This window comes from Octopus bimaculoides, chromosome 21 (assembly GCF_001194135.2).
Source record: "Octopus bimaculoides isolate UCB-OBI-ISO-001 chromosome 21, ASM119413v2, whole genome shotgun sequence".
NCBI lineage: Eukaryota > Metazoa > Mollusca > Cephalopoda > Octopoda > Octopodidae > Octopus > Octopus bimaculoides.
In genome coordinates this window covers 37,555,423-37,568,167 of record NC_069001.1, presented here as the reverse complement: position 1 = coordinate 37,568,167, position 12,745 = coordinate 37,555,423, and the positions used below count along the sequence as shown (strand labels likewise).

At 39.6% G+C, this 12,745-nt stretch overlaps 1 protein-coding gene across 1 annotated transcript in view; it reads left to right on the top strand.

Moving 5' to 3' along the window:
- LOC106868812 (probable E3 ubiquitin-protein ligase HERC1) overlaps positions 1–12,745 on the top strand; it is a 98,961-nt gene that overhangs the window by 28,972 nt on the left and 57,244 nt on the right. The window contains exons 16-27 of the mRNA XM_052975429.1: positions 620–778; positions 1,948–2,077; positions 3,090–3,284; positions 4,632–4,823; positions 5,060–5,239; positions 6,603–6,714; positions 7,463–7,674; positions 8,655–8,783; positions 9,572–9,628; positions 10,366–10,502; positions 10,862–10,934; positions 11,680–12,636. Of these exons, the coding sequence (XP_052831389.1) occupies positions 620–778; positions 1,948–2,077; positions 3,090–3,284; positions 4,632–4,823; positions 5,060–5,239; positions 6,603–6,714; positions 7,463–7,674; positions 8,655–8,783; positions 9,572–9,628; positions 10,366–10,502; positions 10,862–10,934; positions 11,680–12,636 (2,533 nt within the window). The remainder of the gene's footprint in view (positions 1–619; positions 779–1,947; positions 2,078–3,089; positions 3,285–4,631; positions 4,824–5,059; positions 5,240–6,602; positions 6,715–7,462; positions 7,675–8,654; positions 8,784–9,571; positions 9,629–10,365; positions 10,503–10,861; positions 10,935–11,679; positions 12,637–12,745) is intronic.

Here is a 12,745-nt window from a genome sequence, read left to right as displayed (position 1 = left end):
CACACACATTCCATCTTTATCAGCATTGATTTTCCTTCTGTTTTTCATTTATTGAATATCGTATTTGGAAACATAAAAGATATACTTTCCCCCCCCCCCAAAAAAAAATCACTTCAGGTCCTAAATGCAAAGTTGTTTTAAACCAAGCATGGGCAACCTTTTGCAAGAAGTGGGCTGCATTACTAAAAAGACCGAATGCTATTTACCATGTGTAATTCTCAGCATGTTCTACCCTCATGTCAATCCCAATTTTTCAGACCTGGTTGTTAATGCTCCCAGTGGCCCTACAACTGATAGGATGACAGTTATTTTCTCCATTTCCCATATTCATGCAATCCCTTCTTTTAGTGGCTTGTAATTCTCCATCTTTTCCAGTGCAGCAATGTCTGTGATCTTGGTTCCCACCAAGGTTCTCATTCCCTTTCATTCTTCTCCTGTCAATGAAACAAGGACCCACTACGTACCGGACCCAACTTCATTGGTGATCTCTCCTTCCTCTCAAAACCACTGGCTCTCCTCTGCCTGTGTTTGAAATAAGTCTTTATTGTTGATTTGGAATGTTTTTTGCTGTAAATATTTGAGTGATGGATTTTCAATGTTTCCTTTTTTTTTTGTGCAGGTACAAGCTTTGAATGAAATTAAGAAGAACAGTGATAAAGCTTTACAACTGCTGTGTGTCGATAACAGCTCCCCTCCACGCCATCTGCACAGCTTATTGTCATCCTTGCACAAACATTTGCTAGCTTATTGTCGCAACAATTCAGAAAATAACGACATGGTATGTAAACCTTGCGAATCACTATTTTGTTGAGATTAAACATTTTTTCTTTTATTTCACGACACAAAGTTTCTTGTCTGAAGAATGTTCATTTTTAAGCTCACACTTTCCATAGTTTTATTCTATGATATAAAACTTGTTGTTTTAAAACCTTGAGTAATTCCCCTCTTTACAATCACATAACATATCCTAATTTATTTTGCTGTTGTCTTCTAGCTAAAGCTTGACTGAACAACTTTTGTCGATTTGAAATATAAATATTATATTTTAAAGATGAAATATTATCTCAATGGTGACTCAGGTCTTTGTAACCTTTCTTAGTACTTGTAACAAAAAAAGATCCTGTGTCAATAGATCCAGATGGTTTGGTTAGACTATATTGTGCTGATGAGATTTTAACAGGACGAAACATGCTCATTGTTCTGCCCCTTGCCTTCGAACAACAATTAGTCTTTTCCCTCCTCTATGGAAATTAACTTTGAAAAATTGTCACCTCATTAAATTATCTCCCCCATCTTTGAGAATTGCTAAAAGTTACCGCTAGGTTCTTGTGTGCTTTCTCCGATAAATTTCAATAAATTAAGAATTTTTCTCTTTTTACATGTGGTATTAAATACATCATCATCCTCAGCATTGTTTCACTGTCCACTTTTCCGTACTTGCTTGGGTCATTGAGGTAGATTTTCTGGGGTTATATGCTCCTGCTGTCACCAATCTTTGCCTCTCTCCAAGCAAGATAATATGTCCCCATGGTCAGACATGTTTTCTGTGGAAGATTGAAATGAACTACCTCACTTGTATGATGGGGATGCTTATTTACAACCATTACATGATGTCAAGAGAAGGATACACACACACACACACACACACACACACACACATATATGACAGGCTTCTCTAGGTTTCCATCTACCAAAATCACTCACAAAGCTTTGTTCAGTCCAAGACTATAGTAGAAAACAACCTGGCTCAAGGTGCCATGCAGTGGGACTGAACCCAAAACCACATGGTTGAGAAGCAAACTCTCTAACCTCACAGCCATTCCTATTGCTATGACATCATTGAACTTATTTGAATTGAAATACTCTTCTCTCTTGTCCCCAATTCTTGATCTTGTGGAAATCCTTCCAGAACCATAGAACTCGAAGCCTTTCCCCTTCTATTTCCAGTCCAGTGCCAGCTCAGTGCTCCATCGTCATTTGTCTCTCATGTTGCCACTATCTGGAGAAATTATCACCTGCTGTTCCCACATGATAGCAGATATACAAGATAACGCATCACTTTTGAAGAAAGTTGGAGGTAAATCAGTTTTCCTGTTTTTGTTGTTGTTATTCTTTAACCCCAGGCCAAGCCTGGTCTCGTAGACCTATAATGCAAGATGCTTCCCTTGTGATCATCCTATCTTTTATTTAAACATAATGCATCTATGAATGCATTATATGTCACTCTTAGATGCTGGTCAGTTGATCCAGCAAATCGAAGATGTTCCAGTTTTGGCCATCCCCTCTTATACACAATGTATCTAAGACTACATTATCTAATATATCCCTCGTTGTTATTGTTGTTTTTTTAACCCCAGGTCAGCTCTGATTCTGTGGACCTGTGATCAAAGGGATCCTAGTTTTAGCCATCCCTACAGAATCGTTAGCATGTTGGGCAAAATGTGGTATTTTGTTCATCGTTATGTTCTGAGTTCAAATTCGACCGAGGTTGACTTTGCCTTTTGTCCTTTCTGGGGTCAATAAAATAAGTACCAGTCAGATACTGGGGTTGATGTAATCAACTTTCACCTTTCCCCCAAAATTTCAGGCCTTTTGCCTATAATAAAAATGATTATTTAGATGCTACAATGTATCTAGGACTACATTGTTATTGTCGTTGTTGTTGTTTAACTCCAGATCAGTCTTGTTCTGATCAAAGATCAAAGATACTCCCTTTCTTTCTCTACCCCCCTCCCTTCCTGCACCTCCCTTTGTCCTCCATTTTTCTCCCTCTCCCCTGCCCCCCTACTTCCTTCTCCATTTTATTTGTTAAATAAAAATTTTAAAGAATTTCGTTTCCTTGTAATCAACCTGTTTCTGTGTCCAGAAAGTAGACCATTGTGATGCATGTATATGTGTGGTGCTACATGTGAAAAATGCAGTGCTACATTTGAGTGAAACATGTAGAAGATGTTACCTCATTCATTTATAACAAAACCACAAGTCAAAAATTTTGCAAACAAAACTACATGAAAAATTTCTTAAATTCTTTCCTCTCATTTGAATCAACTCTAATTTTCCTATGTCTTTTTTTTTTCTTTTGTTTGCAGAAATCCTGTTTGATTCCCCTGCCGGCGCCATGTTGGTCCATGTCATCTACGCTCTGTTGTTACTTCCTCAGCATTCAGCACTCACCCCATTGTTGCATGATCTACTCAACTTCCTGCCATGCCTTGATAAAATCAACCGTAACCTCTTAGCTTACCAAATTATTGAAGAATACCCCCACCTCTCAGATCTACCTGGTGAGTTCCTCTTTTTGCCACATCCCTGTTATAATGGGAATAGCTAAAATGTCATCTTCTGCTGGATTCCCAGTAAAATGGTGATGAACAACAGGCATAGAAAAAGATGAATACAGAAAATAGACAACTGATCACATTGCAGCTTTGTAGCCAAGTGTTTTTATGACTCATTGTTAATGGTGTTCCCCATAGCTGTTGTTTACTTTTGTTTTTGCAATGGAACGAGCATGTGATGAAACCAGCACTTCACCTGGTTAACGAGCAAGGCCTAGACTCCTTACAGTTGAGGAAATTATTGGTTATATTTATTCTTTGGGTGAAGAGTTTACCCTTATGCAGGCAATGAGAGTGATTCAAACAATCAAATGGGTGAAAGTGATGAGGAATATAGCAATTCCGGTGAACAAATCGGTAGCCGAGAGACAGGCCCATTGTTATTCTCTGTTTTTTTGTTTTTTTTCTGTGATTCTTGTCAATGCTTCTGTCCATTGCTTTGCCTGGTTTGTTGTTACTCTTGAGTTATATATGTAACTATTTTTTTTCGCTCAATAGCCCAGATGGAGGGTAAAGTTAGACACAGGGGCCCAGGTCTTAGAGGGTTAAATATCTCAGTTACAGACTGTGGCCGGCTATTGGTATGAGGGTTTGTGATCCAGCCATGACCATCCCATCTGCCACTATGCTATTTAATGTATTGTTTCACCACCTCCACCACCACCACCACCACCATTCATAAATCAAGAGAAAGAGGTGACAACAAACCAGTGAGTGAAACTGCTAGAAATAACAGACAAATCTCCCTCAAATCACACCTGACTGTTTTAACCCTTTAGCATTGAAACCAACCATATCCAGCTTAAATATTCTACCTATTTATGTTCATAACTGCCAGGTCTGGCCTTTCACACCTACCCTACAATGTCATTCCAAAAATATGCAATCACATGAGATAATGCAGGATTAGTTCAAAACAATGTTTTTCTAAATAAGGATTACATTTGACAGTGATCTGAATACTTAAAGGTTAAAACGAGAAACAAGTTAGTCTTCAATTATAATTCCACTCACATTTAAGATACTTTATAGGAATAACAATTCTACCTCAGTATATCACTGGTACTTTGTGAACCCCAGAAAGATGAAAGGTAAAACTAGTCTTAAGCTTCTATTATAATTCCATTAACATCTCAGATGTTTTATAGGAATATTAAATCTATATACCCGTATTTTATTGGTACATTTGTTTATTGTCCCCAGAACAATAAAAAGTAAACAGACTTAAAGCAAACCATTTGACAAATTGATGTGTATATTTAATAATAATTGAAATGAATTTCTCTTGGCCAGATTCTCAGTGTCCAGCTGTATCGCAGTGGTCATGGTTACTTGACCTAGAAAGGTCATGTTCACTCTTGGTTGGTCGGTCATTACATGCTCTATTACTTGGTCCTCCTTTGTCCAGTTCAGAGAAAGTCAATACGACGTGGCTTGACAGTCGTTTGTTCAGCAATGGCCTTGAAAGACAAGCTTCTGAATTAGGTAATGTGCTTCTTCCTCTTCTTTTCTGTTTGATTTAATCTTTGCCTCTTTCTTATTTTTTTTATCTATTCTGGTTTCAGTTGTTGGACTATGGTCATACTGGGGCACTTAATTCTCTCTCTCTCTAGTTTAGTCCCTTACTAACAAGCTTCCATTAAGCCATACAATTAACCCCTTCATTAATTAATCACAGTCTGAAAATGTTTAATCAGCATTCTCCTTCTCCTTTCCTTTAGATTTGATCATCCATGACAGTATGTGTTCGATTCTGTCGTCGAAACCCTCTGAAGCAAACATTCCCGAGGATCTCAACTTCGATGCCGATACCATATTCCTTCTGGAACTTGGTCTTGGCATTCCAAAGGAACCGGTGCAACATGTACAACAGATGATGTTTGAGTATGCTGAGAAAAAAGGTGAGTGAACCCTTTTTTTAACATGGGAAATGGAAATATATTATGGAGGGAGGTAAGGGGTGGTGATGATAGTTGGAGTGGTGATACTGGTGATGATGCTGCTAGCTGTGCTGGTGTTGGAGGCAGTGGTAATAATGGTGCTAAGGATGACGACAGTTGTGATGATGATGGTGATGATGGTGATTCGGGTGGTGGTGGTGGTGGTGTTATTGGTGTTCGTTATTGTTTAACCCCAGGTAATTTCTGATTGATCAGACCTTGTACTAAAAGACATTCTAACTTCACCACTACACCCTATCCATCTTCCAGGGTGAGAATTCCACAGGGATGACCCAGCCCCTTGATGTACAGTTACCCTTGTAATCATTCAGGCCAGGCCCCATCTGCCCTTGCCTGCCTCTTGGCAGTATCAAGGACCCTGTTAAAGGTCACAGGCTCACCCCTGTCTCCTGACTAAAAGATTTTTAAAAACTGGTTTAAGGGGGTTTTGAAAGTGAAATTATTTATAATTGTTCCATGTTTTGAGGGAACAAAGAAAACCTGCCTTATTTTTGTTCATCGTAATTCTTTAATTACTGCGTTTTTGTGGAAATAAACTGCTTTTGTTTCAATGAATTTGGAAAACAACAAAGAACTTAGTAAAATAGCCACAAAAATGGCACCCAGTCCATTCTGTAAAAGTGGTTGGTGTTAGGAAGGGCATCCAGTCCTTGAAACCTTCTGATGGCAGACATTGCAGCATGATGCAGTCCTCCAACACATTCGATCATGGCAAACTGTCCAATCTCAGTCAGCATGGAAGACAGACATTAAAAGATGATGATGAACTTAGTAACTATTATGTTGGTATTTAGAACGTAAATTAACATTTAAACTTTGGTGGAAAATTTTAATTTAGTAGAAAGTTTTTGTATCATTGATTGGCAGTCTTGGGTTGATTTCAAAGGAATTAAGATGGTTTCTAAACTTTTTAAACATGTCCAACCTCATAGTGAGGAAGAAAGAAGAGTTATAAGGATTCAGTCTGTATTTGTCTCCTCATTAATAATAAGAGAGGTCTTAACCACAACAACCTACAGATATAGCAGCTAGATCCCCCTGAAATTCCAACTGACTATGTTAAACCTTTTTGTTAAATGCACTGATTTTGTTTCTGTAAATTTTGAAAAAAATAAGGAATTTAGTAAAATAACTTTAGTGACATAAAGCTAATATTTAGAACATAAATAAATGTGAAATTTTGATTCAGGGTGTTAATTTAGATCAGTTTTAAGTAGGGAGTTTGTGTCATAGAAACAGGGGTGGGGGTGGTCTCAGAGAAGTTGAGATCAAAAGGGTTAATTTGGTATGTTGTCTTCTTCAGATTGGGATACATGTGAAATGAAAGATGTCTCCCTAGATACAGTGTCCAGGTTCTTGCTGGCAGCGTTACTGAAACACTGTGACCTCCTCTCCTTTTCCCAATCCACAGAAAGGTAAGTGATTTCGAGTTATTTTATTTTATATTATTTTTTTGAGTTTTAATTATAAGTATTGTATCTATTGTTGCTTCACCCTGGATTAGACTTGATCCTGTAACTTTATGACTAAAAGGCAATCCATTTCCTAGTCACAGGTCACCCAGAACTACATTATCCAATGTGCCCTTCATTAAATGTTATAATTGTAAAGTGTGGGGTTAGTTTTTTTTTTCGACTAAAACCCTTCGAAGCAGTGCTCCAGCATGGCCACAGTCAAGGAAAAGAATAAAAGAAAGACTTCTTCATTCAACAGAGCTTGCTTGCTTCATCGTTTTGTTTTCCCCAGCTTCCACACATATCTTACACCTGATACCTCCTCTAGAGGTATCATGTGTAGTTCTGCCTCCTCTAGAGTTTTTTTTTTTTTTTGGTTGGGGGACTCCGAAAGGGATCTCAGGGAGTAGTGTCCCTGCCTTCCTGAGCTAGTTTCCCACCACATTTCTTAAAAATTGTGGTAGAGGCCTTGGTCTAGAAACTGAGGTTGGACGTAAGCAAGGGTATGCTCCCCATAGAAAATCTAGCTCCCAAAAAAGCCTCATGATAGCAAAGGAGAATAGGCACCAGTCAGCCCCAAGGTTGGGGTGAGCTGCATCTGCCTCCTCGGTTGCTATGGCATTGAGGTAGATCTGGCCAACCCCGTTAACGGGGACAAAAGCCAGATCTAAAACACTGGATGATGATGATTTTGCATTTCTCATTTCAGACCCAATCGCAGTCTTGTGATGGCTTATAGACTGGTTTATCAATCACGCAGTCGACTTATTGGATATAAATTGTCTCCGAATCAGGCCCCCAAATTTTCTGGACTTTTACATTCGGACAGAATAACAACACATAAACGAGGCCATGGCTTATCGGAAGAGGAAGACATCAGGGAAGCTGGCAAAAGTGACGAAGGACTCGAGAAAATAAAAGGTATTTTTGATGATGATGATGTTATTGCTGCTGTTGTTTTTATTGCCAAAGTTAGTCCTGATCTAGTAGACCTGTGGTCAAAGGTATTTAGCCATGACCATCATGTCTTTTTTCCAGACATAATGTTATCTAAGAGTACATTATCTAATGTGTCATTTCTTTTTTTCTCTTTAGACTGTAGGGGATGATTTGAGATTTGGTTGTTATTTCTAGCAGGGGAAGTGACCACATAGAGTTTTTTTTGTTGGCTCCTCAAAGTTTTGGATAAAATTAACAAATTTTGTTTGAACAATTGATGTGGTTCAAAAGGTACTGGGTGGGTGGGTGTGAGAATTCTGACTCTATGGACATCACTTCAAATACCACCACCACTGTCTTGTTAGAATTTGTCAACTGGAAACTGTGTGGAAGCTTGTTGCAGTTTTTGCATGGTAAATGTGTCATTTTGTTTAATATCACCTCCACCTAGTCGTGGGGTACCTTTAGCAGAGTCCACTCTGTTGTCACCCAGTTTAACATCCTCACCTGCTCCTTGGGCACCTTTGGCAGAGTTCACCATTGCAAGTCTTCAGAACAAGTTGCTGATCTTGAGATGGCTTTCTCCTCTCCTTCTAGCAGATGCAAGGACTCAAAAAGGAGACATGAACACTGTCTTTCCTCCTCTAAATAAGCTAATAAAAAAAAAATTCACCCCCTTTTTAATTTAGGCCAGCAGTTTTTAAGGGAGGGGTCAATTCAGTTACATCAAGTCTAGCTCTTGATTGGTACTTTATTTTATTAATCCCAAGTTGATAAAAGCAAAGTTGACTTTGGCTGGATTTGAACTCAGAACATAAAGAGTCCAAAGAAATTTCTGCTAAGCATTTTGTCCAATGCAGCAACAGTTCTACCAGCTCATTGCATAATCTAATAAAATAAAAACGAATAGTACACCCATATCTCTTCTGATTAATTCTGTATGTTCTCTTGTCTCTTCCAAGATGAAGCTGATAATTCCGGCAGTGCCAAGTTGAAAGAATCTCCTGGTGACAGTTCCTTTGAAGATATCTGTCGCACCTGGTTAGAAAGATGTGTGTTTCTTATTATCGGAGTAAGACAACCTTTAGCAGGTAAGGTGTTTCTCTGCTTGTACTTCATGTGTTCAATAAGTTTTGGTTTGTCCTGTTATACAAGACGAATCTCAGGAGGTCGAATATGGTTCCTGGCTATAGCAGCCACAGCTCCTGTGCCTCTGTGTTTATATTGTAGCAACTAATCTTTCCTTCTTGGATTTTGTTTCACCAAAACTTTGGGGTTGTGGCACACAGGAGACCAGTGAAATAATTCATCAGTTTTGTTATGCAACATCTGTCTGTCTTTCCTTTTCATTTGTATGTGTGTATACATATAGACGTGGGTGTGTGGTAAGAAGCTTGCTTCCCAACCACATGGTTCCTGGTTCAGTCCCACTGCATGGCTGGCACCTTGGGCAAGTGTCTTCTGCTATAGTTTGGGACCAACCAAAGCCTTGAGAGTGGATTTGGTAGACGGAAACTGAGAGAAGCCCATATGTCTGTGTTTATGCCCCCCACCATTGCTTGACAACAGTTATTGGTGTGTTTACGTCCCTGTAATTTAGCAGTTCAGCAAAGGAGACTAACAGAATAAGTACTCGGCTTACAAAGAATAAGTCTTAGGGGATGATTTCTTTGACTAAAAATAACCCTTTTAAAGTGGTGCTCCAGCATGGCCACAGTCAAATGCCTGAAGCAAGTAAAAGAATAAAGAATATGTATGTATAAGAATAAAGAATGTATATGTGTGTGTGTGTGTGTGAGACTATATATGGGGGAAACGCATGTGTTTTTATTAATGTATATATATGTATTCATGCCTTTATGTTATCTGTCTTCTTCAGATGAAGAGCTTGTTTTGTCTGATACAATCTACGGCAGCCGGTCCCACGTAGCACAAGGTAAATATCTCACTATTTACAAAAGCTGCCCCAGGGACATAACAACCCTGTCTCATTTAACATACTACTCTCTGCCAGTGGCGGACTGGGTCTAAAAATATTGGTTGTCAGGAGACAGGTGGGGGACCCCCACAACTACAATGCTATCATTTTATTTATTTTTTGTGGAGGTTAAAGGTATTCTTTTCAACTGTCTACAAACACAGCCAAGCTGAAATAATTAACGCACCCCTTTTAACCCCTAAAACCTAATCCTTATTTAATGACACGGTTTTGAATTAATCATGGCTTATCTTGTAGCTTTGAGATTTTGATGATGTGATTCTATATTTTTAGAATGACATTGTAGGGTAGATGTGTAGAGCTTGATCTGGCCAGTTTGAACAAAAACAAATAGAATAATTGGGCTTGATGTGGTCTGCTTAAAGCTAAACAATGCCACTATCACTACCCAAAAGGGAGTCTCTATGTAACCACCTAGCTTGCTAGAAACAGCAGCTAGATTTTCCTCAAATTGCATCTTGCTGAAGAGCACATTTGATAATTTAGTCCTCGATACATTATACCCCCAAAAAACTTGGATGGTCATTGCTGAACCAATTTTAATTAGGGCTAAACAAGCAAACATTAAAGTTAACCATCACCCAACTCCCAAGAAATTTACGAGATAAATTCTTTCTGTTTCTTAATTATGTTTGTTTGCTTTCATTTCTTTTTCTTTTTCTTTTCCTTGTCAGACCATAATACAGAGAGACGGCTTTATTTGTCGCCAAGGAAGAACAAGAAATCCGTAACACGGACGAGTAGCTCTCCGAACCTTTGTTGTTTGAATGACATTGAGGAGTCAAATGGGGAAACTGAAACTGGTAGCGAGGTGGGTCTTTGTTCTGTTCTTAACCATCAGCATTCACCATCATCATCAACACCATTTATTTATGTGTGTGTACACAGCACACACACACACACAGAGAAATATGTATATATGTGAGGTGGTTGGTGTTTGGTGTTAGGAAGGGCATCCAGCCACAGGAACCCTGCTAAAACAGACAGTAAATCCTGGTACAGTCTTCCGCCTCGCCGGCCCCTGTCAAATTGTCCAATCCGTTCCAGCATGGGCAACACATGTGAAATGATGATGTTGATGATGATATATACACACATATACACTTTCTCTTGCACATACACACACACACACACACACACATATACTGATATGCTGTTTTTTTTTTGTAGAACACTGGCAATGGAGGTTTGCGCTACACAGCTGCGCAATGCAATGGTACAGCTACACCTCTCTCAGGAGAAAGTAAGTATTTAGTCCTTCCTGTGTTTGGTCTGGCAGATGTTGGTTTCTGACATAGATCGATGGTTATTTCAGTGAAGGAGGTGGGATGACAGCCACCACACCGTTGAACAATAACAAATGTAAGAGGTGACCCTGAGCAGTTGGTCACCCTTCTAAAAAGCGGCAGCGAAATGGTCTTTAGTTTATACCCTTGTGGATTAAAAACATAATGGAGGACACATTAGATGATGTAGTCCTTGATACACTATGTCTGAAAAAAAGAGATGGGGGTGGGCACGATTGGAAGAGCTTTGGTTATACTTTTGCTGTTGATTATTGGGTTCAGCAACAGCAACAAAACTATATTCAGTTGATAAGGCAACCGTGACACTGTCATTTGAATTGCTAGAAATAGCAGCTGAAGAATGAAAGGACACATTAGATAATGTAGTCTTAGATATACTATGCCTAAATAAAAAAACAATTACAGTTGGAATATGTTTTATCCTTGACCTGCTGGTTCAGAACTGGCCTGGGGCTAAACAATGAAGCAGGACATGTTATGTAATGTAGTCCGAGATACATTGTGTCTGAATCAGATATATGTTGGTCACATGAATTGAAACACACAAGCATCTACTCGTTTAGTTTATGGTCCAGAAAGGGTTAACCATTTTCAGGAATTAGGGTTCATATTTTCACTTTTCTAATTATGATTCCGTATTCCTATCTCTTTTTCACTCTCTCCCTCTTTCTCTTTTGCCAGACACCAGTATGGAATCCTTACAGAAAGTGAAAGAAATCTTGCGCCGTCTCCGGTGGCGCCAAGAGCGTGTCGGTGATATTACACCTGGATACTTTGGTGAAGAGAACGAACATCACACCTGTCGGAAACTGTGCATCAAAGAACTGATGTTGGACATTTTCCACTTTGTGTGCGGCGAACATATTATGTATCAGATGTATTTTGCTAAATCCCTCGAACATCAGCAAGAGAGGGCACAATCACGTGTTGACTCACTGCACCAAATAGTTGAGTTGCTGTCCACAGAGAAAGATAAAACAGCTAACAATCGCCAGTCCAGTGTCGACAGTCAGGACAGCAACACCAGCTCACCTGAAGATTTTACACTGACCACTCTTCTTAGTTCTGTCCATCTCCAGTTCCTGTCTGGTTGCTTCGGATTGAGTTCTTTACCATTTGAAACAACATCAGCTCTGCCTGACGGAAGTCACTATCAGGATGGGATCAAGGCGGCGCGAGCCCAAAGCCAACAAGAGGTGCAGTTAGCAGTCCACCGAATCTATGAGCTGCTTGTCGGGGCATTGGTCACGACATCGAAATCTAAAACACTGGAGGAAAGCACCAGGCAGAAGCTGCTCCTGTCCACTGTGCTGTCCATGAGCAACAAGTATTGTCCGGCTGACCTGTCCCTTGCCGTGTCCTGTGGTCAGCTGCTCCCCCTCCTCTACTGCCTCAGTGAGAATGCTCACACTGTGCCCCTCACCATGCAGATACCACCAACTGCCTTGAATTCCCTCCAGTTGAACAACATGCTCCAGTTGGGCTGTCAACACCTTCTGCAAATCGTTGCCGTTGGCACCGGGATGTATGCCGAGAGACTAAGTGATGGTGTCATCCAGAATGTTGTGGATTTACTGTGGAAACAACTGGAAAAACTCTTGTCTTCGGCCGTTTCTCAAGAGAAAGATTTACAGCAAGGTATTTCTGTTTATTCTCTGTGTGTGTGTGTGAGGGTGTATGTATATGTGTGTGTGTGTGTGTGTGTTAGGGTGTATGTGTGTGTGTGTGTGTGTGTGTGTGTGTGTGT